A 21,211-nucleotide genomic window follows, 5' to 3' on the forward strand; every position below is an offset into this window, starting at 1 on the left:
GTGGGGCTCCCTTCACTGTTGGTACAGAGACCCCGCAGTTGCTCCCCTAAAATGCTCTTTAGAAAAGTGCAGGGAATCCAGCCTGTTGCACGGTTGTATTTGCTGCTGCAAATCCCCTCTGGAGAAATATTGGCACGGGTTGTGAAAGACCCTGTTTGGGAGGTCATAGGGAAAATGAGCATATAAAGGAATTGCAGCTACGATTTCAAGGGTGAATGTTTTACCCTTCAGAGACTATTAGGTTTACTCTTATGCAACCAAATATCAAATGTGCCTGTGGAGTTTTTTTTTCATTACCATCTTATTATTATAAGATAGAGCTTAAATGCTTTTTTTGTGTTGTCTTTGCAATGCACGTGGAAGCACAGAAGTACAGATTGTTTTCTTATTACCGCAGCTCACTCACTCCCTGTGGATGGGATAAAGATGCCCTTCCACATTTAACTGGGGGGGGGGGGGGGAGAAAAACATTTTTCGCTTTCTTTCAGTGAAAAGTGTGATATGATTCCAGAGCTGTAGAAATGCAAGTGAGAACAGCACATCATCAGTGTGGACTCACTCACTTAAATGTGATCACAGTATCACAGTATGTTTGGGATTGGAAGGGACCTCAAAAGATCATCTAGTCCAATCCCCCTGCTGGAGCAGGAACGCCCAGTTGAGGTCGCACAGGAACATGTCCAGGCGGGTTTGAATGTCTGCAGAGAAGGAGACTCCACAACCCCCCTGGGCAGCCTGGGCCAGTGTCTGTCACCCTCACTGAGAAGAAGTTTTTTCTCAAATTTAAGCGGAACCTCTTGTGCTGCAGCTTGATCCCATTACCCCTTGTCCTATCATTGTTGGCCACCGAGAAGAGCCTGGCTCCATCCTCATGGCACTCACCCTTTAGATATTTATAAACATTGATAAGGTCCCCCCTTAGTCTCCTCTTCTCCAAACTAAAGAGTCCCAGCTCCCTCAGCCTTTCTTCATAAGGGAGGTGCTCCACTCCCTTCATCATGATGGCTAAGAGCTGTGCTACACCGATAAAAATGTCCAGCGTTTGGTCCCCGTTACACGGTGTGGGGTTTGTCATCGCTGCTGCAGCACCCAGCCAGCTGAGGCAGCCCAAACAAATAGCTGTATATGTGATGCCATATTTTGCCTTAGAATAAAAACCCGTTCTCAAAGGGAGTGCTACGGAGTTCTGATTAATTAGAGAGTGCATAATGAAACAATTGAGCCATGTCTTGAGAAGTAAGATTTTTATTTAACTAAGCAGTACTACCTTGTGAAATATTTTCTTATAGCTGTCTTTCAGGAATTATATCCAGAAATGGGAAAGCTGAAAACAGGTTATTGAAGTATTCTTCTGATGAATATTCAGCTACTTCAGTGATACTGCTTGCAATAGACTTTGGAAATACATGTGCAAACTCTGTCTCAGGTTTAGTACAGGTTAAACTTTTGCAAGGCCTGCTTGGTGAAATTTGGACTGACAAAGCTCTAACCTTCGCAGACAGCCGGTTCTGAACGTCCAGTGCAATGAGCTACAGGGATGATACAGCCTCTTTTGAAAAACTTTTCTAAAAAAAAGCGTGAGAGAAAACATTGAACTTTAAAGTCACTTACACTGCTTAGAAAATTCAACCCGAAAGCCAGGAAGTGATAGAGTTGCAAGCATTTGATAGGGGTGAATTACTGTACAGAGCATGAACCAACCTGAAAAAGAAGCTGCACTTTCCCTCCTTGTAATCTTAAGTAGGCAGCTTAAAACTAAGTCTTTCAGAGCAGAGCATTTGTACAGCCTGAGCTTTCTGGGTATATTCTGTAATAATGTTTAGTTAATGCCATCCTGCAGCTTTAAACTGGAAGAGACTCACTTTTTAGAAGTCTAACGTATAAGATTTAATCCAAAGGCTGAGTGGAAGCTAATTTTACTTAGAGGTTTCTTAAAGTATACCTTTCACTGACTGCACTGGATAAACACTGTTTTTGTAGCAGGTTCTTGTGGTAAAATAAGATCTTAGGATTCCAAAGAGAGGAAATGTGTTGAATGAACTTAAGCTCTCAGAAGTGTTCATTAAAGGAATGTTTTGGAGGGCATTTTCAGCTTTTACATTTACTTCAACTGTTCTATCCAGCTACCATAGAAAAAGAAATCTACTCTAGATAGTCTGAATTTTTAGCATTTGCAATTAAAAAGCATCTTATAGAACACTCAATCAATGAGGTCTGTATGATATTTGTAAAAAATAAATATTCCTTATACAAAGTACAATTTCGGAATTGTCATCTTAAACATTAGTGTCAGTTAAAATTCTTGGAATTTGGGAATGGAATATGCTGGGAGTGATTTCCCCATCCACCCACCATGCCAGCCTCAGTTAAATACTATTGAGACTTGTTGGCTTTAATCTCTGACCAAAGATGTAACCACAACCCTTGCAGCCATATATTAGCAATGAAGCTTTATCTACTTCAGAGAGTGTGTTTTGAAAGCAGAATGCTGTTTGCTCTCCTCTGAACTACAAATGAGGTTTTGCATAGCAGTTGGTATTGACTAATTTAATATAACAATAAGATTATTCTTTTAGCTCCTAGGAATTCTTATGTTAAATAGGGGCAAGGTTCCTTCAAATCCTGAAGGGACATACAAGGTGCCAAAGAAATACATTGGTTACAGTTGAGAACAGCATATTTAACTTTTGTCTAATGTCAAATTAAATTAGGTAGCCTGTGTGGCTAAATGCAGTTTTAAAATAATTTTATATGGGAGGAAAAAGCTTTAGTTATGGAGACTGGTACCTAAAGTGGATATTTGGTTGTTTCTGATTTTGAGAGCATCTTGTTTTGACGCAGTATATCTGATGGCATTTGTTAAAGGTTGGAAAAGTATTTTCTAATTAACTTCTTAAATAAGGTATTAATTCCGGTGGAAGTCAGATATCCAGAAAGATAACAAATTTAATATAGAGAATATCAGAGTTGTATACATGTGGGGAAGGGAAACGTGTACGTCAGAAGAGCAGTCCAAGTTTGGGGTTGCAGGAAGAACAGACTTGGCTGATTTCTGATCTTGGGTTTCCTATGTCAGCAGAAAGCTGCATTGGAGGAAACTTATAGTATTCAGAGAGTTGGTACTTCTCTAAGTTAGTACGTGTGAACACTTCTTTAGATCTCGTCACTCCTCGGCGGAGCAGGGAACGGTGTCCAAGTGGCAAGTCACGATTTTAAGATCGGAACTTTTCATTTTGTCACTTAAGTTTGAAGCATCAAGAAATACATTTGTTTAAATAGGCTGTTTGGATATGGAGGTAGAAAGTAAAAAAAGTACTGAGCAATTTCTTCTTTTTCTTTCTTTCATGCAATTATTTTTCTTATTTTAAGGACGTTTTGACCAAGTGTTTAACAGAAGGTGGGATATGCAGGTCTTAAGGAATTCTCTACACCACTAAGAAATTTTATACTTTGTTTAATTCACCACTTCGTTTTGAAATAATTTGTTGCCAAAAAAATCTCTCTCTGCTGGCAAAGCTAGAATGGCTTCAATTTTTTGTGTAGCTTCTTGGAGTAAAGCTTAAACAGTGATGTGAAGTCAGATTCTCATTGAATGTAATACCAACATTTTTAAATAAATTGTTAAATAACTAATCAATTTTCACATTAAAGCAAGACAATGTCATTTCACATATTTACATTTAAGGCTTGAGCTAACCTGTAAAAGCATAAGCTTTTAAAGTGAAAAGCTTATATCTTGTCATATGTCTGGAGTTTTTTACCAGCTTTAATGACTGTTTACATAAAGTATGTTGGACTTGAACAAAGATAAATATGCTTTGCAAGCACAAACATCTGCTTTTGTGAATGTGTGTTTGAAAAAACACCGTCTGTCACAGTAGAAGAAGTTTCTAAAAAAAGGAGGGGGAACACAATGGGAGGGGGGGAAGAGAGGAAAACTGTAGACCTGCTTTTTGCAGGGGTAGATTGTGCAAAATAATGATTAAAAAGTAATATTTTATTTTTCTGGAACTCAAGCGCTGAGAAGTTTATACATGATCACTTGAGCACTGTGGGATTTTCCTCCTCAGTCTATAGGTCTGATCATCATCTGAACTGCTTTCAAGGAGTAGGAACCTCCCCGGTACTCAGCCCAAAATATTCCGTCCTGGTACTTGCTCCGGTAGTGGCCGCCTCTGTACCAGACCCCGTTGAGGTTGGAGTGGGCACACGCGTTGTACCACCAGCCGCCTTTGTGAAAGTGAGCACAGTTGCCTGTGGAACAGAGGGAAGTGGGTGAGCGTCAACATTCAAGAGGAAAAATGGAGACGAACAAACACTTCTGTACTTTGGCTTAGTTCATGTTTTAGCTTTTGCTTTCAAGTACTTCATAGCCTGTTGTGGTCATATCAATAGCTGCGTCTAGCTGAATGATGAATTCTGTTGTAACAGCAGCTCTTGCCTGGAGTGATTATTGACACTGTGTTTAATGTGACAGCTGAAAACTTAAAGAAATCAATTTTTCTCAGACTAGCAGCAGTGCTTGTCCATGAGCTAACGCTGAAGGAACTTGTGTTATGTGCTGTTTAGAAATACCTCGGTGGAAGCAGTGTGAGTTGCTACAGTCCCAAGCAGCACACAGGGCCACAGTTCCACAAAGAGTTGTTCGCAGCTTGTGTATTGACAGTCTTGTTTAAGAGTTTGTGAGATTTGTCCAGCTTTACTGACAGTTGAGAAAGAGGGAGAGACAAAAGAAATCACTTGTACTGTTGAGGTGTTAATCTCTCCAACCTTTCTTTTGCTGCTTTAAGGTGAAAGCTGGAGGAAGAGTGTGGAAATGAACAAAAAAAGTGTTCTTTGCTAAGGAGAGTGAAATAATCTGCCCGTTTCTCAAGTATTGGGGCATAACTAAGCCTGTGCGCTGCTGCAGTTCCTTTCATGCCGTTCAGAGGCTTTAGTTCATGGTGATGATGTGGCCACCACACTACCTGAGAGGTCACTGGGATGGGTGTTCTGACTGCAGGGAGTCACAGGAAAGTCATAGGGATGTCACTGAGTTAAATGTTGAGCTTGCTACAGTGTGCCTGCCATGAGACTAATAGAATTTGAATTTCTGAATGGAGCAGGGGCTTGAGGGAGGTGCTGTCAATGTGATTTTTATCTTTATCGATTTGAAGCATCTTTCAATAGAGTTTTATTATCAGAATTTACATACTTTGTTGGTACTATATTCTTTTTTAAAGGAATCTGCTGTAATCACTTTTCACGTGCATCCTGGTTTCCTTACCTGAATACATATCCCTGTCTCTGTCCAGTGTTGTGAACTGCTTTCCGTTGTGCCATATCATGGAATCGCCTGCGTTTCCTTGGTATGTTCCTAAGCGTAGCCTGTAGAATTCGCTTTCGGGCTCCAGACGGAAACTGCTGTATTCTGCATAGACCTTCTTATTGCTCCAGTCCTCTAACTCAATCAGTAGTCTGTAATTATCCTGATTGGTAAGCATGTAAATGTTTTCTAGTCCCAGCCAGTACTCTCCATCAATGTTTCCAAATCCTTTCTGTACAAAAGAAGATCAGAAGGTGATGTTAGCTTACTTTTTCTTGTTTGGCAAAATGCTAATCAGCAGGACTATTATAAACCAGTGGAACTTGGGTACTGAAAGCATTTGAGCGTCTGCATGACAGCTCAACCCATGTGTTTAAATGCTTTATTTTGCTGCACTTGCCCATTTACTCAGTTGGGCTGCTGGCTGCCTGAGGTACTATCAGAATCCTTGAAGGTGGCAAAACTGTCTGTTTTTTGTGGTGCCCTCTTCTTTTTGAGATATAGGGAGAGAAAATGGGAAACTGAGGCAGTATATTTCTTGACAAAGCTAAGGGAATCTCTAAGAATGTATGGATAATGAAATTTAAGGGAGTATATTCTGGGTTGGAAAAGCTATTTATGTATCAACAGTCTCAGTGTTCAGGTGCCTTTTTAATGCAACTGCTGTTGTTTTTTACTGTAAGTTTAATCACATAATTCATTTATACTCTTCACTAGATTTATTAGAAATGAAATCTAAAGGCGTCTTTCCTTTCAAATCACAGACTACCAGGCTGGCAGCTGTGAAGCGAAATTTCACGCCTGCTGCAAGCCAGCGCTGTTAGTGTTTGGTGTTGCACGGAAGGTGGGTATGTCACATCTATGATGCTTCCTAGTTCCTGGGATCTTCTCTGGCTGTAGGACATAGAGTTGATTTCCTGCTTCGAATCACTTTCTGGGCAAATCTGTCTCCAGGAGATAAACAGTCTCGGCTCAAGCTGCAGTTTCACAGGTGGCTTTGGTTGATCTGGCCTCAGTGCTGCTTCCAAAAATGGTAGCGGTGCTTTTCTCCTGGCCCGTGGCCACGGTTGCAATGCGTCCCTTGTGTCAGCCTTGGAGCTGTGCGGCCACACAGGGATGGGGAAAGAAGCAGGAATGCGGGTGCAGGAGACATGTCTGGTGTTAGCAGGGCAGCCGGTGGTTTAATGCCAGTCGCAGAGGTGCATGTTCAGTTGTGTGACGTTGTCAAGGAGCACTGTCTGCAGCCACGGGGATTTAATGAGAGGTCTCGTGGGAGCCAAGTCTTGCCCAAGACTGAGCCAGTATTAAACACCATTTATACACCCTTCTGTGTTTTCTTTACATTATGTGTAAAATGTTTATGGTTACTGTATAATACTCTGTAACTACCTTATGTTAGAAAAACAAAACAATGAAACTACCAAACAAAACCAAAAAACAATCACTTGCTTTTCTGGGCAGTAAAGGCTTTGAATAATGGTTACTAGAGGATGATTAATATTTGAATGATTAAATTCCAAGAATGCAAAAAGTGAAAATCCTCATAGAATCCCCGTAGTAATCTTTTATCATTTCCTTTGTATATATGCTCTTGTTTTTAGATTACTAATTGAGTTACATGTGGCTCAGTTCCCTCTTCAGACACAACGCACATGGCAATCGCAGATCCATTTAAAGTGAGCACAGCATCACAGTGAAAAGCTGCATCCTATATGTATGAAGTCAGCACATGGTTATTATTTAAAATACTCAACAGAATGGATTTTCACATTTCCTGTCTAGCATGTAATTACACCAAAGCAGCATGTGTTTGTCATCCTAAATATTATGCCTGCTAGTGCAAAATATCACAATAACACACAAGAATGTGTTTCCCTTTGCCAGCCCTACCTCTTCAAATTCCGAACCTAATTTGAAAGGTAGAAATTATTTCCTTTAATTCATTATTAGGAATATTTTTAAGTTGAGGCCCTGATCCTGCAAATCTATTAGTGTGCTTAAATGAATAATTCCACTAATTCCACTGGCTGAGCTTGTTTATTCGTAAGGGAGACAATTAAGCTTTTCAAGTACTCACTGTAGTTCTCAGGGTGTTAATAGAAATCGTGTGTTTAGTCGGCTCTTTGTAATAAATGACTTCCCAGTCACTGTCTAGAACAACATGTGTCTCCTCAGTCGTGTTGTGCATTACAAGTGCAGGCTGTTTCAGACAATAAGTTACTTCATAGGAAGTTAAGTAATGCATTGAGTGAAATAGGACATTCCCACTGAAATATATTTGCCTCTGAGGGATGACCACTCTTTTCAGTTATCTTTGTTCGTTAAATTAATGCCACTGTCTAACTTAAGCAGCTATTTCCAACCCCTCAGTGTTTATCGTTCGGTACAACTGTTTGCAATGAAGAATTGCATTGGGAGTGTTTGAACCATCTTGACTGCAACAGATACTGTTGCTGCCACACAAACAAAGCATTCCAAAATTTACCTTGTAACTGTCCCAGTTCCTGAAAAAGTTGACAGATCCATCTGTCCTCTTCTGAATAACTGCCCATCCTCCGGGGTCCAGGCTGTTCTCGCACCATAGCTGCATTGGTTCGTTACTATTTTCAGGCTTGATCATATAAATCCCGCTGTTGGAATGCCCGGCTTCCTTGGCTTGTTGGCAGTCTTTGAATGGACCTTTTTGAGAAGAAATACTGTAAGCGTTCAAGATTGGCTCTGCAGTGCCCATTGTTCCAGAATATTTTGTCATGGAAAGTCAGTAATTCAATTAAAGGAGAGCTGCCATGGAAAGCAGTGTGAAAAGTTACCGCCTTAGATTAATTGTGTATATATAAATAAATGTCAATATTATATACGTATTAAAAAAAAATAATTTTCCTTGACAGATAATCGACTTTGGTTACCAAAACCCAATTTTTAACTTTGCACACCATGTCAAAGATTTATACTCTGACTCTCGATATTCAAGAAGTACACTATGATTTTCGTTAGCTGTTTTCTCCTGTACCGCTTTTACAGGAGATATAACTTTCCTGCAGTGTCCTAGTGTACCCATTTGAATCTGGTGGAAGTTGAAACCAAACCAAACCCAAGACACCCAAACACCACCCCCTGCCCCATGAATACTTAAATCGTTTGAAGGCTGCTATAAGAAATACTCACTGCCAAAGTCTACAGACATGGGATTTATTGACAGAGTATTCTTGTACTGCATAACTTTTTTGCCTCTGTGTTCTTGTCCAGTTCTAGGATCAGCCTGTTAACTGGATAGGAATCTTTTAGGTTTCATATGTCATCCTGATGTTATACATGTGGATGGATACTAATGAAGAAAATACGCCAGCAGTGGAGAAGGACTTTGGAGAAGCTGAAAGGGCTCACGTGCTTGTTTGCAAGGCTGTGATTCTACAAAAACTGCTCTTGACAATGCTGCTTGAAAGCTCTAGTTTAGACCATGTGAATAGTGGTTTTACAAATACTGTTTACAGAATTAAGGTTATTCTGTAAGAAGGATGCAGCTTGCATATCTCTGCAAACTTTGCTTAATTTGCCTTTCAGTTTTTGGTAGTATTCTTATTTTCTACTTTTTAGAAAAATATTTATATTAATGTTCATATACTTCAGTTGATTTAGAGAGACTGGTTATTTACAAATGAGAAGCAGGGTATGTTCTGGTGGCTAGTTAGTGCTGGATGCCCTAAGTGTATTTGAAAACTCATACTTAGTAAATCTGAAAACAGATTACCTACAGCTTTCCTCTCATTTTAGAAGGCTCATTTTCTCAAATCTGCTTGGAAGTTCAGAGAAAATTCGCCAGTCACAGAAGAAGCTAATGTGCAAAGCAGCAGAGCAGAAAGTTGCTGAGGTTATCCTTAAATCAAAAGTAGAGGTCAAGTGAAAATGACCTTCATTGCAAATTAAGGTGGTGTGAGAAAAGCAAATTGAAAAATATCGCTTTTTTTAGATTTTAAAGTAGTAGGTGCCAGTTGGATAAGTGTGCAATTAGCAAGAAATCCATAAAGCATTTCATTGGTCGGAGTGCAAGAAGCTTGTGGATCTGAGGCAGGTGACGCTTGGAGCCTCTGGCTGTGTTACCAAGAAGCTGCCGACACAGAGGAGCCGTCGCTGTAAGTGCTGCTGTGTCTGTACCAGCAGGGCTGACAATGGATTTGTCATCCTTGTCATGCGTGCAGGGAGTAGCATAGCAAAGAAATGCTGTAGCTTTGGTAGAGGAGAGCTTTTTCTCTAGTTCACAATTAAAATTTCCAGGTAGATTTTGCACAGTGGGATAGAGAATCCCCTGGACTAAGTTGGGTCTTGTTCCCTTTTCTTGAACTGTCTAAAGTAAATTTGGGTGCTAAAACCACGGGGTGGTTATTCTAGGAGTATGATTCTAAAGCAATTATTGCATTAGAAAAAGAGTGAACAGTTGAGTGGTATTTTTTGTAATGTTAATTGAATATGAAGAATAGCTCAATTAGATCTGCTCTGTGTTATTTCACGTGATTTCTGCTGGAGGAGGAATTGAGGACTCATTTTTTCCATGAGACCCAAGCAGATGTTTGGAGTGATTTTAAGTAGCTTTTAAGGCAGACAGAATTGTGCTGGTCTGTTTATATAATACACTCTGATCACTTCTGAAATTCAGCTGGAATTAAGGTCACAAGATGCAACTTGTCTGCTCTTTGGTGCTCAGATTTCTCCATGTGCTCATCATAGATTAATGTGGTAGAAGTAGTAACAGACTTCAGCTTTTAAAGTAAGGATTTGTGTAAGAATCTCCACAGTGCTGGTGTGAGTGGAGGCGGTCTGGCTAATGAAAAAACATGATTATTCTGTTATAATTTTGTTATCTGTGAAAGGAATAAGTGTCTCGTCCACATTGAGGATTTTGTAACACTGTGTACACCAAGTTGTGCAGGTAATTAGTTATAAGTTAGAAATACTCTGAGAAGATGAACGGTTAAACATTTTGCTTCTAAAATTGTGGTTTAGACATGATTTAGTACAGATCATGTTCTCTTGTAAATTAGCTGTAGTAGAGAAGTCAAGTGATGAAATATTTTAAGTTAGCAGCTTAATAAAATGATGGCTGAATCTTTTTTTAAGATGCCAGATGTTAACTTGAGCAGACGATAGAGCAGCTTTGCTTGTGTAAGCTTCATATAGAGGCTTTTTTGGAAAGGAAAATTCCAAAATAAAACGGGACGTATATTGAAACACCAGCTACATTATTAACTAAGAGGTGTTAGCAGCAGAGTGGGCTCTGTGTCTGTAGTTTTCAAGTACTCTGCTTACGTAAAGCTACTTTTTGCAGCATTTGGGGACACTGGTGGTTGTTCCAAGGATTAAGGTAGCTGCAAAAACTATAATTCATGGGAACATTATTCTTTCTCATTTTTTAGAGCAATTTTAATGCAAATTAACCAAAATACTCTTAAGAAAGATGATCACATCCTTCTGCTCCACATCTATTTTGAATTTTACGCTCTACCCACAATACTGAGATGCACATCGACCCTTCTGTGAAGTGCTGCGTGCAGGTATTTGTTAGGTACAGCTTCTTCAGATCCAGTAGGAGAAGGCTCCTGCTTGTCTGTCCAGTTGTTTGTGCTGCCGTAACCAAGTCTTTGACGGGCCTGTTTCTGAATGGGACTGTGTGGTTTTCATTGGGCTTTTTGGACATCTCTATACATTATAAATAGTCATAATCTTCTAACTGGAATGTTCTTTTTTCTATGGCGTAGACAATTTTGGTTCTGTGCACCATTAAATATACTTATGTAATTTAAAAAGACCAGAGATAATAACGGGGCATTGTGTTGCAATTTAGAAGTTTTGGTTTTGATGATTGATGCTCTACCAGCTCTAGCAATTCTAACCCTCATTTTCCCAAGGGACTGCACGAAACAAACACAAACTCAAGAATCTGTTATGAAATGAAGGAAGTTGAATAATGTTACAATCAATTTCCTAAGATTTCTTTGTGTTCCCTTGCAAAAATTGATTCAAACACAAAATTTCTAAGGGTAAAGAGGTTAGTGAAACCATGGTATATAGATTAGAGAGAAATATTTAGTGTGGTTGCTTCATTTTGTATGTACAGCACGCATATATTGAGAGAAAAAGATGCATTGACAACAGAACCCTAAAGCGTGGGTTTTCTGGGAAATAGGAAGTCGCTGTTTTTTAGCTGTTTCCTTTGTGTCATGATGTGCAATTTAATTTCTCATGACATCTGGCATTTTAGTTGGGCTCGTGCCTGAATTTTCTGCAGACCCTGAATAGAAACAGTTGCTCTTTACATCAGCTGCTAGTTGTTTGTAGTGCTGTAGAATAGTCACAAATAAACGTTTGTCTTCATCTTAGGATCCAGCTGTGACTAAAGGCAATTTGAAAGTCAAAAATACCCAATCCAAAAACACACCCACATTTTGCTGTGCAATCTGACAAAGGCAAGAGCAAACACTTGAATGGATGTCTCAGAAAACCTTGGTTTTTTGAATCCTTAATTATTATTTTATTGCAGTTCTGACAAAATTTTAATGAAGTGAGAATCAGGGCAGCTCAGAGGTAATTAGTTTTCCTGTGACTAGTTTTGTTTCTAATGATAAATTAATTTATATAATGACCTGAAGAATGTAACACATGAAGATGTTACACAGTCTCCTGAATGTAATTTCGTAATATTAATGGTATTAATTTAAGTTGCCATCCCCTACTGACATCAAATTACTGGGAATGTGGTTCCTGGTTGTAAATTTTCAAAGCTGAGTGCATCTAATTGGATCCAGTCTTGATTGAATTATCCTTTCAAACGTATCTTGCTGTCTTTAATATTTCAACCAAACACTTGAAGACTTACTGCACCACTGCATTGGTTGATTTAGATTTTCATTTTAAAGCAGCTCAGAATATGAGTAAAATGCTTCTAGCAGATTTAACTTCTGCCAAATGTATATGTGTGTTAGGGAACAGATGTGTAAGTATAGAGGAAAATGACTTAAAATTACTTGGTTTATTTAAGATGAATTAGTTACTGTAACATGTAGCTAGTAGGCATCTTCAAAGAAGCAGGCCTAAATACTAGAAAGTATATGCTAATATTGAATTTTCATTCCCATAACTCAAACCCAGCTGGAGACAGAAACCCCAATATTTTGTGACTCAAAGGCGTAAATTCTTCAGATTTAATTTCTAAGTATCAGCTACTTCAACAAATTCATCTTACGCAGCTGTAGCTTAAGTATTAGACTGTTTGAGAAACTAAAGCTTTCCTTGTGGGGGAGGAAAATCAGAACTAGGAGAAAGGGCCGGCTGTACCAGGTACTTGTATAGCCAGGATGGTTTCCTTCCAAACGGAGAAATCTCAGGTTAGGTAAATAGCGATAGGTAACTCACCCTCGTTAATTAGAGCCAGTGGCGGTACTCTGAAAGGACTCTTTGTAGGAGAAGTGGCTGGGTCAGGCGGTGGCCTTACGTCTCTGTCTCTGGGGTAAGCGGGGTCTCGCTGGATCTCGTTCCCTCCCAGCAGGACGGGGCTGTAGGGCTGACTGTTGGGAATGTGCTGCGGCACCACTTGGACAAGAGGGGGGGACCCGTGCGTGTCCTGGCGCGAGAAGATTCTCAAGCACTGCTCTTCCAGCAGCGAGATAGTCACAGACTGGTTGTTCACCAGGTCAGTTAGTGCTGCGTATTTTACTTCGAGCTCCTTGTACTTTGTTGCCATCTTCAGCATTTCTGTTGTAACGTTAAGCACCTTGTTTTCCAGTTGCGAAAGCTCAAGTGAGTTATCGCGCTTCCGAATTATCTCGTGCAAGAGTTGCATATACAGTTGGGTGACCCGCGAGTTCATGTTCCTGCTTTCTTTCCGTAGTAATTTTACTTCATTCACGATGTTTCCATCCACGTCCACTACCAATTGCAAAATGTCGATCTCCCGCTTTTGCTTGGACAGCACGTCCTTCAAGTTTTCTATGTCCATTCTCGTGACTTCGTCTTTTCTGTTGCCAGTAGCTGGTCCATTAGTATTCACGCAAATGGGCCCTGTGATTTTTTGTTCTGGGACCAAGAATGTGTAACCACATTTTTTCCCTTCCTCTCCACCGTCTGCTGAGCGAGGGTGCCTCCGTTGGGATGTTTTATTAGGCGTGGATTGTTCTGTACAGCGCCCGATAGACAACAGCAGGAACAATAGCATGCCCCAAGTCCATTTAAATATCTTCATTTTGAATCAAGTGTGTTGGCTGCCAGAAGATACTATTGAACAAATAAAGGATAAAATTATTAAATCAGAGCCATAACTAAGGCTCTTGTACTGCTTAAACTACATAAAATGATGGGTTTGCTGTGTTTACACGTATGTAAACAAGTCTTTGGAATCTGTCACTTGAAGTGAGGATTCAGTAGATTAGCTGCAAAGAAAAGCTTTCTGTTTGGAGCAGCAAACCTTAAAATTTAGGTATTGGATTTAGTAGAGTTGTTGCAATGAATAAACTTTCAGAAGCAGTGTTCTGCTTAGATTAGATATTATGCTTTCATTGTAAGTTCAGCTGGTTAGATCTGTACTCACTGCAATTAAATGCACAAGGTTATAGAACATGCAGAGTGCTTGTAGAATGTCTTCATGGCAGCGGTGCAGGGAGACAGAGTGACGGCTGATAGCATTTTCAAAAATATTTATAGAAATTGGGGAATTCAGATTATATCAAACACTGTATGCAGGAGATTAGACAACGTAGTTTTCTTAAACATCAAAAATTACACATTCAGGTAACTTAGCATCTTTAAGAAAAGCCTATAATGCTGTTTGCTCTGTATTTGTCCCAGCTTAGTTGCCTTTTGAGATGAACATTTCCAATTGTTGTCACACTATTTTTGTATCTTTGAGAACATTTTTGTCCAAACAACACGGAAGTATCAGGTGTGTTACCAATATACATACCATACCAAAGTGGTTAATTAACTTTTTAAAGAATATAATGTATTTTTTTTAAACTTTGTGTAAAGAATGAAAATGCAGTGAGAAAAATCCAAGGATATTCTTAGATGGACCTGGGGGGTTTAACTTTCTTTTTAAAATACTTGCTATTATAAACAAAGGTAGCACTTAAATTGGGGGCAAAACCCCTCATTTTTTGTGTTCTATTTGCTTTGTCAAGCAGCTCACTCCTTATCTCAGTTGTGGATCTGGCTTTCCTATTCCAGACTGCGAGGGGTTGTACAAGGCCTTGTACAGTGGCCTTTGTATAGTTAGGAAGAGCAATAAAGTAAAACCAGAGAAAGTCAGTAATTTTCATGCTGTTCCTGCCAAGTTCAAGTTTAAGTGCATTTGGCAGTCCTGAAACAGCCACCCTGAAGGAGAAGCAGACCAGGGCTGCTCCCTGTACATTCACATTTACCAATTATAAGGTGACTTTTGTGTCAGGTCACATCTCCCAGTTCTGGTTCTGGCTTTAATATTATTGCTGCAATGGTGTCTGCTCAATCTCAGAGTAAACGTGTCAAGTCTCTATTGTTTGGCTTCACTAAAGAGAAGTGATTACAAACTTCAAACCATGCTGTACATGCAGTCAGGGATTATATTGAGGAGTCTTGATCAAGTATTCCACTGTTGCCTAAAACATTTATTTTAATTTGGCGGTAGGTTTGGTTTGGTTTTGTATTGCAAGCCCTGGTTCTGGGAGGAGAAGGAAACACTTGCTTTTAACACATCCTAAAAATAATCTCTTCCCTTATATAAATGGATGGAATACATAAAAGTTTGGGAATGTTTATATTTAAAATCTTATTTCTGCTTGTTTCACTGTTATGAAGTAATAAGTATTTCACTGTATGTAGCAATAAGTATTTTGATGTCTACTAGTAACTTTTTTTTCAGAAACAGAACTTGGTTCAAAGTTCTGTTAATATTTGTCTGCCCAAAGTGGAGCTTATGTTTAAAAAGAAGTAGGAGAAAGTATCACTTTTCTCCAGAGCTAATTGTGTATTTTTCTTTGGTAATTCCAGACACTCCAAATATTAATCACTTGAACAGTGCTCAGAGTTGGAAGTTCATGAGGTTAAATTTTCACGTGAATCATGGTAAACTCATGGGAAACAGGTCTGTGTGCGGCTCCTAACTTGACAAGGATGAGCTGAACTAATTGTTTGAACTTTAAAACCTCTTCCCATCTCCTGAGTTATTTTTCAGTACTTCACATTCAGTGTTTGCAGATGCAGGGAAAGTGACTTTATGGCCAATGGTTAAGGATGAAGCCTAGTACAAGACCAGTATTTTACTGTTTTCACAGTATACAATAGCTACTTCATAGTCCAAAAAGGCGAGTAGCACTTTAGTTCTTGGTAGTTTTTAAAGACCCTATACAGTTATTTAAATAATGAATGGCTGGGGGTTTTCCCTACAGCAGCACAATTTGCCCCTGAAATACATTAAAACTTAAATGAATCTTTCAAAACCAAACATTTTGCAATGCAGCCCGCTTTCTAACCACGTATTCTACTGCAGGCTGCTTTCTGCGTTTGTTTTAATATTATATGTGTGCATTTTGAACATCTATGCTTAGATCACAGAATGTTAGGGATTGGAAGGGACCTCAAAAGATCATCTAGTCCAATCCCCCTGCCGGAGAATGTGAAAGTTAGAAGTTCTGTCTATATATACACGCTCTCAGACCAGAAAATGAATTAAATGGTCTAATATAGCATAACCAAATGCAACAGCTGCGTAAGATTATACCCTAAAGCTTTGAAATAATTCAAATGTCTGGCATGAAGCTGAGGCATTCAGATAAGCATGGATCAGTCCCTTCTGAGAATCTACGTGGTAGGAAACGCACGTGCTTCCATGGAAATGAAAAATTTAAACATCTTACAATGTTGCTTGGTGTGTTTGAGTAGCTTAATGCCTAACTTGTTATACAATAATAGGTTCTGAGGAAGATATTTACCTGGAGTTTTAATCAGCTTAGAAGGAAATGAAAATACTGTTTCAGAAATATCCTGGTGTTCTGGGCAAGCAGCTTAAAAAAATAGAAGCTGTTTATCCAAAATATCACAGAATGATAGCCTAATATGTAAGACTTAAGGAGGACAAATATTAGAGTTGGGAAATAGTTTTAGGGTTTTTAAAATCAGACACGTTATGTCAGAGATTCCCAGGTTTCAATGTTTAATGTCATAACTGCTATGAGAGAAAGTGGTTGAGACTCAGGGATCGGTTTAAACAAAACCAGTCCCAAAGCCTTCCTGCAAGTCTCAAGTTGCTTGTGGTGAGCGGGGCTGCTGAAATCCCTGAGTGCAGACCTTGGAAAATCAGCTACTATTGCTTTAACATGCATTATTTAACTCTTTATGACCCGTGGTGGTTTTGAAACAGGAAGAGCCCGTCACTCACTTGGTTCTGTCGTGTTTGTGTCACCCGGGTTTGCGTCCCAGCTTTCTGTCGAGGGGCCGTTCCCTGTGTTCTGGCAGCGGTGTCTGATTGCTTCTGCAGGAGAGAGCGGGCAGCTATTCATAGCCACACAGACCTCATCAGCATCTCATCTGACATACTCCAAGCTGTGGACGGGCCTTCAATACCGTTTTACGTTTAATGCCTTTCCTTTTCTTCTGGTTTCTGTCTCTTTCCAGACTTACCCCATAAAAACCCCCCTCATTTGCAAAATAGCTCTTTGATTTATCCCTTTAAACACTGTTTGAAGGAACAAAATTCCAATTTAAAAGAGCAAAACAAACCAGTAACTAGTATTTCTAACTTTCTCTGAGAAACGACTATAACATGGGCTGTGTAACCCCCGCCCCCCCCAACACTGTATCATTTCCAAATACTAGAGTTGCAGGGATGAGGAAGTGTGGAAGCTAGTTTATATTTGGCGTTTTTTTTACTTTCTACACAGCAAACTATTTGTTCTTTGTACTGCTGTGACTCTCACGTTCAGCAGGATGTAGGATTTGGAGACCCACAACACAAATTAGAATCTGTTCTTTCAGAGCTGACGCAGATTCCTTCTCCCTGGGCAGCGTGGGCTGTTACGGCTGAATGTAAGGGAAGTGTTGCAGGTAAATGTGAATATAGGTTTCCCTTTGTATGGAAAGTGCAGTATCAGTATGTACTTTTCTCCAGAATATTTATTAAAAGGAAATGGTTAAATGATAAATAACAATGTGCCCTCTCTTTTAAACCTCCATTTATAAATGTCTAAAACAGGGAGAGAAACAAACAGGGTTTTTTTTTTTCAGAAAGTAAGTGAAAATACCAATAATAAAGATCTCTGAACATGATACCAGTTAATCTGAAAGCTCTGTTATGGATGTTACACATACTTCATTTCTTGTTAAGCTTTGTCGAAGCAGCTAAAATCAATAAAACCATATGTGTTCCCTTATCTCTACACAGAATAAGTGGAGATTTTGGGGGATTTTCTTTTAAAACTGAATCTGTAACATTAGAAGTACTACTAACATGGTGAAAGCACTCTTATTGTAGGACAAATGTTGTGGATTTTTGGTGTATCTGTGTACTTCTGTGAGTTACTTTTCCCTATTTAAACAAGTGCTTTTCCGGTAAGTCATTCTGCCTCTGCTGAAATAACAGGATTCCTTTCAATTGTATTGACTGGGATCCAGGAATAATATGTTCTTGGTTTTTGTTAGTCAGACACATGATGTATTGAGGCACAGAATTCTGCTTCTCTGAGATTAATGGCGGTCTGATTCCTTTTAGGAAAGGCAATTCAAAAATCTTCAGGGTTTTTTGAAGCCATCATTGAAAATGTGACACTCCTAAAAATGATAAATTCTTAGATTTATTTGGTGAAGTTTCTTGTGTTATTTTTTTTGCTGAGGGTTCCTTTATATAAATTTTTTTTGTAGCCATTGTGTGTCTTTGCACCTTTTTAACAGGCAGGTACAATGGAGTGATGCGTTTTGCGTTTGGAAATGTGTTACTTAGGGGATCTGGAATTCGTTGTAAAATAGATACTGAAGACAGGAAGCATCTAGCAATTCGTACTATAGGGAACTTTATTTCATTCATTGGTGTATAAATTTTAAGGGCATGTTACGAACAGCAAACTAACCCCAGTAAGACAATAATGAAAAACCTGATAAAGCTGTGTATATACTGCCAGAAGTTTGAAGGTTCAGAATTTCCACTCTCTGAAGTGATTCCCTGTAAAACTGTAAATGGTGCGTTTTTCTGTCATACGTCAGATCATTCTTGTGGCACCGGCATTATATTAGTAGGCCATTATTTGTTTAAAATAAGAATTTCAAAATGTGAACAGTAAAATTGGAAGACAACAACAAAAAAGGAGTTAAAACCTTGCAGTTTATTGCCAGTTGATTGCTTAAAAAATACTGACTCAGCTGTTTTCGTTTGCAAAAGACACAGGAATTGTTCTGAGCAGCGTAAATCAAAACCTTGACTAATCATGAATGAGCAGAGAGTGGAGTCCAAAGCTCACAACGTGGGCTTCAAATGGGGGGGTGGTTGTTGTTTAGATTGTTCTCTTTAATATATAAAGCAGCACAAATAGTGAGAAAAAGAGCTCAAGAACTTGGAAAGGATCCATTTTTTTGTCAAGACTCTTTCAGACTTTTTTCCCCTCCCATAGTTACTAAACCTCTAAGTTCGTTTTCTGTAACACTTGGTTTCTTCTTTCAGCATCACCCCCTTCTTTCTCTCTTTACGTGTCAGACGTTTTTGAGAGTTTTTTAATACAAATACGTAACTTAAGTTCTTTTCCATTGTTCTGGGTTATTTGCTGTATTTCAATTTCCAAGCCAGCATGAAGAAAGGCAAAAAGTGGAAGATTATGTATTAGCCATTCTTGTTTTGCATTTTATCTGTACTTTTTTCTTCTGTTTGTAAACAGCTTTATTGTTTTAATCCTTGACTTGCAACTGTATCACTTCCCTCTCCCCACAAAGAACTGTAACAAACCTATTTTCCACTTAATATAGTGTTGTCTGATATGTTGCTTTTCATGTTTATGAAATGAATCTTTATTTAGATACAAACTGCTGCTCATTTTAGGTATGATTAACTTCCCCATCATTCCGTGAATTGTTAGAGGAAGGGATTTGTGCCTGGTGCAGCAGAGTCTTTGGATTTGCAGCTGCACAATCATTTGTGCTGCAAACTTGATTATATGCTGAAATCAATGTATGGCTTGGGTTTCTTGGTTGGTTGTAAAACTCAGACTACCTCTGCTGCTCAGAAGTACCATAAATGAAAATTTAGTTGAAAAGATACACAATGATTGCTACTTACAGATGTGCATTGATTTACTTGGGACTTTTTACAGTGCTTTAATTGAGGTATCCATTTTCTAGTTCTAGTAATGCTGGGTCTATGCTCTGGCGTTGGGTGAAATCCAGCTGCCCTGAAGTCGATAGGATTTTTGGCTTTTGCTTTCCAGTAGGATCAGAATTTTATATGAACGTGTTCACAATACCCCAATTACATGCTTAGCAAAGAATCTGGTGGTACTAATTTTCTGTAGCTGTATATAACAAAATCTACAGAAGATTTACAGCTGAACAACTGAGTCTTGTTCATCCTTACAACTGGAACGAGTTACTCTCTGCTCTTATGCCCAGTCCTTTTTAATTCTTTCCAAATTTCTAAAGTCTACCAAATGCCACGAAAGTGAGGTTTATAGTTTAGTTGTCAGACTTTTCTCAGGCTGAGATTGGTTTCTTCACAGTTGTATGTTGAGGGAGATGTATGTAGAATTCACAAATAGCTCAAAATTAAACTTCTGCAAGTAAGAATAACTTAAAAACTTACCAAGAAAAAAATCCTGCAGCTGTTTTGCTTCTGTGGTAGACGGAAAATCCAGAGGCCAAGTTGCTTGCTCTTCCTATATTACCGATGCTGTGGATTGTTAATCTGCAGTTGGAGTTGAAAACTGCTTTTGTCTTTCTCTATTAGATCCAAGCTGGACTGAGGAATTTGGTTTCTCCATACAATAACCAAGCTAACTAATTATTTAAGAAAAAAAAAAAATAGTAACGTTCCAGCATGTTGAATTCCAGAAGAGAGAAAGAAACGTTGTTTGAAACTGCAGTGTTTAAGTCTCACATGCAGAAGTGCACTAACCAGCTACAGCTGACCCAGATTCCATATACATCACTTTTGGACAGTTTATTTTAAACAAACACACACTCGACTTAGACGTTCAGCCCACCTATGATGTCACCACGAACACACTGAGCGCACAAGAAACTCCTCCTTCGGATTTCCTACCCATAGCCTCCAGAAAAGGAGGGGGTGGGGAGGCCGAGGAGTTCGGAACAAGGAAAGATTGTTTGCCAGGAGAAGGGAGGTACCATATGGCAACAGACTGTGCAAGAGTTCAGCGGGCGATTACAAATCAAACATTTTTACTACGCTGCCTAAAGATGCCTTTCAAGTTATTACAGTGCTGGGCTTCATTTAGAAGAAAGATTCTTTCAGGCTGATAAAAACCTCGATTTGTGTTGCTGGGAATAAAAGGGGCAGCCTGGCTGGATACAACAGGAAAAATGAACCATTTATAGTCTAGAAGAATGTTCAACAGAATGTCGCATTCAGTTCTTGACGTTCGCTTAATAAGAAACAGTTCCAGTTGTTAAACACATGAAGTCTCCGATACATGTGGAAAATGTTAAAACCGTGTGTGTGATGGTTTTGAGTAGGTATCAGAATATTTGATAACATCAGACTGGTGTTAAAGTAGCAAAAGCCACAGAGATTATGCCCTGTGAGGAATGCAGAATGCGGGGTTTAGTTCTGTCAATAGTCGGCCAGCACTTACGTGCATTCAATTTGCTTTCATTGATCTTTTTGGTTTCTTCACAAAGGACGTGCCAGTTATATTTGAAAGAGAATTACCCTGTTATGCTTTCAAAATTATT

The 21,211-nt window shown here is 39.0% G+C and overlaps 2 protein-coding genes across 21 annotated transcripts in view; one reads left to right on the forward strand and one right to left on the reverse strand.

The window, feature by feature from the left end:
- RALGPS2 (Ral GEF with PH domain and SH3 binding motif 2) overlaps positions 1-21,211 on the forward strand; it is a 157,242-nt gene that overhangs the window by 98,879 nt on the left and 37,152 nt on the right. The window lies entirely within an intron of this gene.
- ANGPTL1 (angiopoietin like 1) lies at positions 1,230-20,823 on the reverse strand. Of its 3 annotated transcripts, none has more exons than XM_021285731.2 (6): positions 20,103-20,555; positions 16,704-16,793; positions 12,710-13,567; positions 7,791-7,984; positions 5,267-5,537; positions 1,230-4,254 (listed from the first exon to the last, which is right to left on the reverse strand). In XM_021285731.2, exons 3-6 carry the CDS (start codon positions 13,533-13,535, stop codon positions 4,067-4,069), a joined length of 1,479 nt encoding a protein of 492 aa, XP_021141406.2. In that variant the 5' UTR covers positions 13,536-13,567; positions 16,704-16,793; positions 20,103-20,555; the 3' UTR covers positions 1,230-4,066. The 3 variants fall into 3 exon arrangements, with proteins under 3 accessions (XP_021141406.2, XP_021141405.2, XP_005501145.2); XM_021285730.2 differs by having other exon boundaries at positions 16,704-16,796; XM_005501088.4 differs by lacking the exon at positions 16,704-16,793 and having other exon boundaries at positions 20,103-20,823.

The sequence above is a fragment of the Columba livia genome, chromosome 8, assembly GCF_036013475.1.
Source record: "Columba livia isolate bColLiv1 breed racing homer chromosome 8, bColLiv1.pat.W.v2, whole genome shotgun sequence".
In the NCBI taxonomy this organism is placed as follows: Eukaryota; Metazoa; Chordata; class Aves; order Columbiformes; family Columbidae; genus Columba; species Columba livia.

Bases quoted from the DNA above. Each gene is read 5' to 3' on its own strand.
- ANGPTL1 (XM_005501088.4), bottom strand. From the start codon at position 13,535: ATGAAGATATTTAAATGGACTTGGGGCATGCTATTGTTCCTGCTGTTG. The intron at 7,985-12,709 runs GTGAGTTACCTA...CTTCTCAAAAAG, and splicing joins ACTGGCTCTAATTAACGAGG to GTCCATTCAAAGACTGCCAA. The intron at 5,538-7,790 runs GTAAATTTTGGA...TCTTTTGTACAG, and splicing joins GGAACTGGGACAGTTACAAG to AAAGGATTTGGAAACATTGA.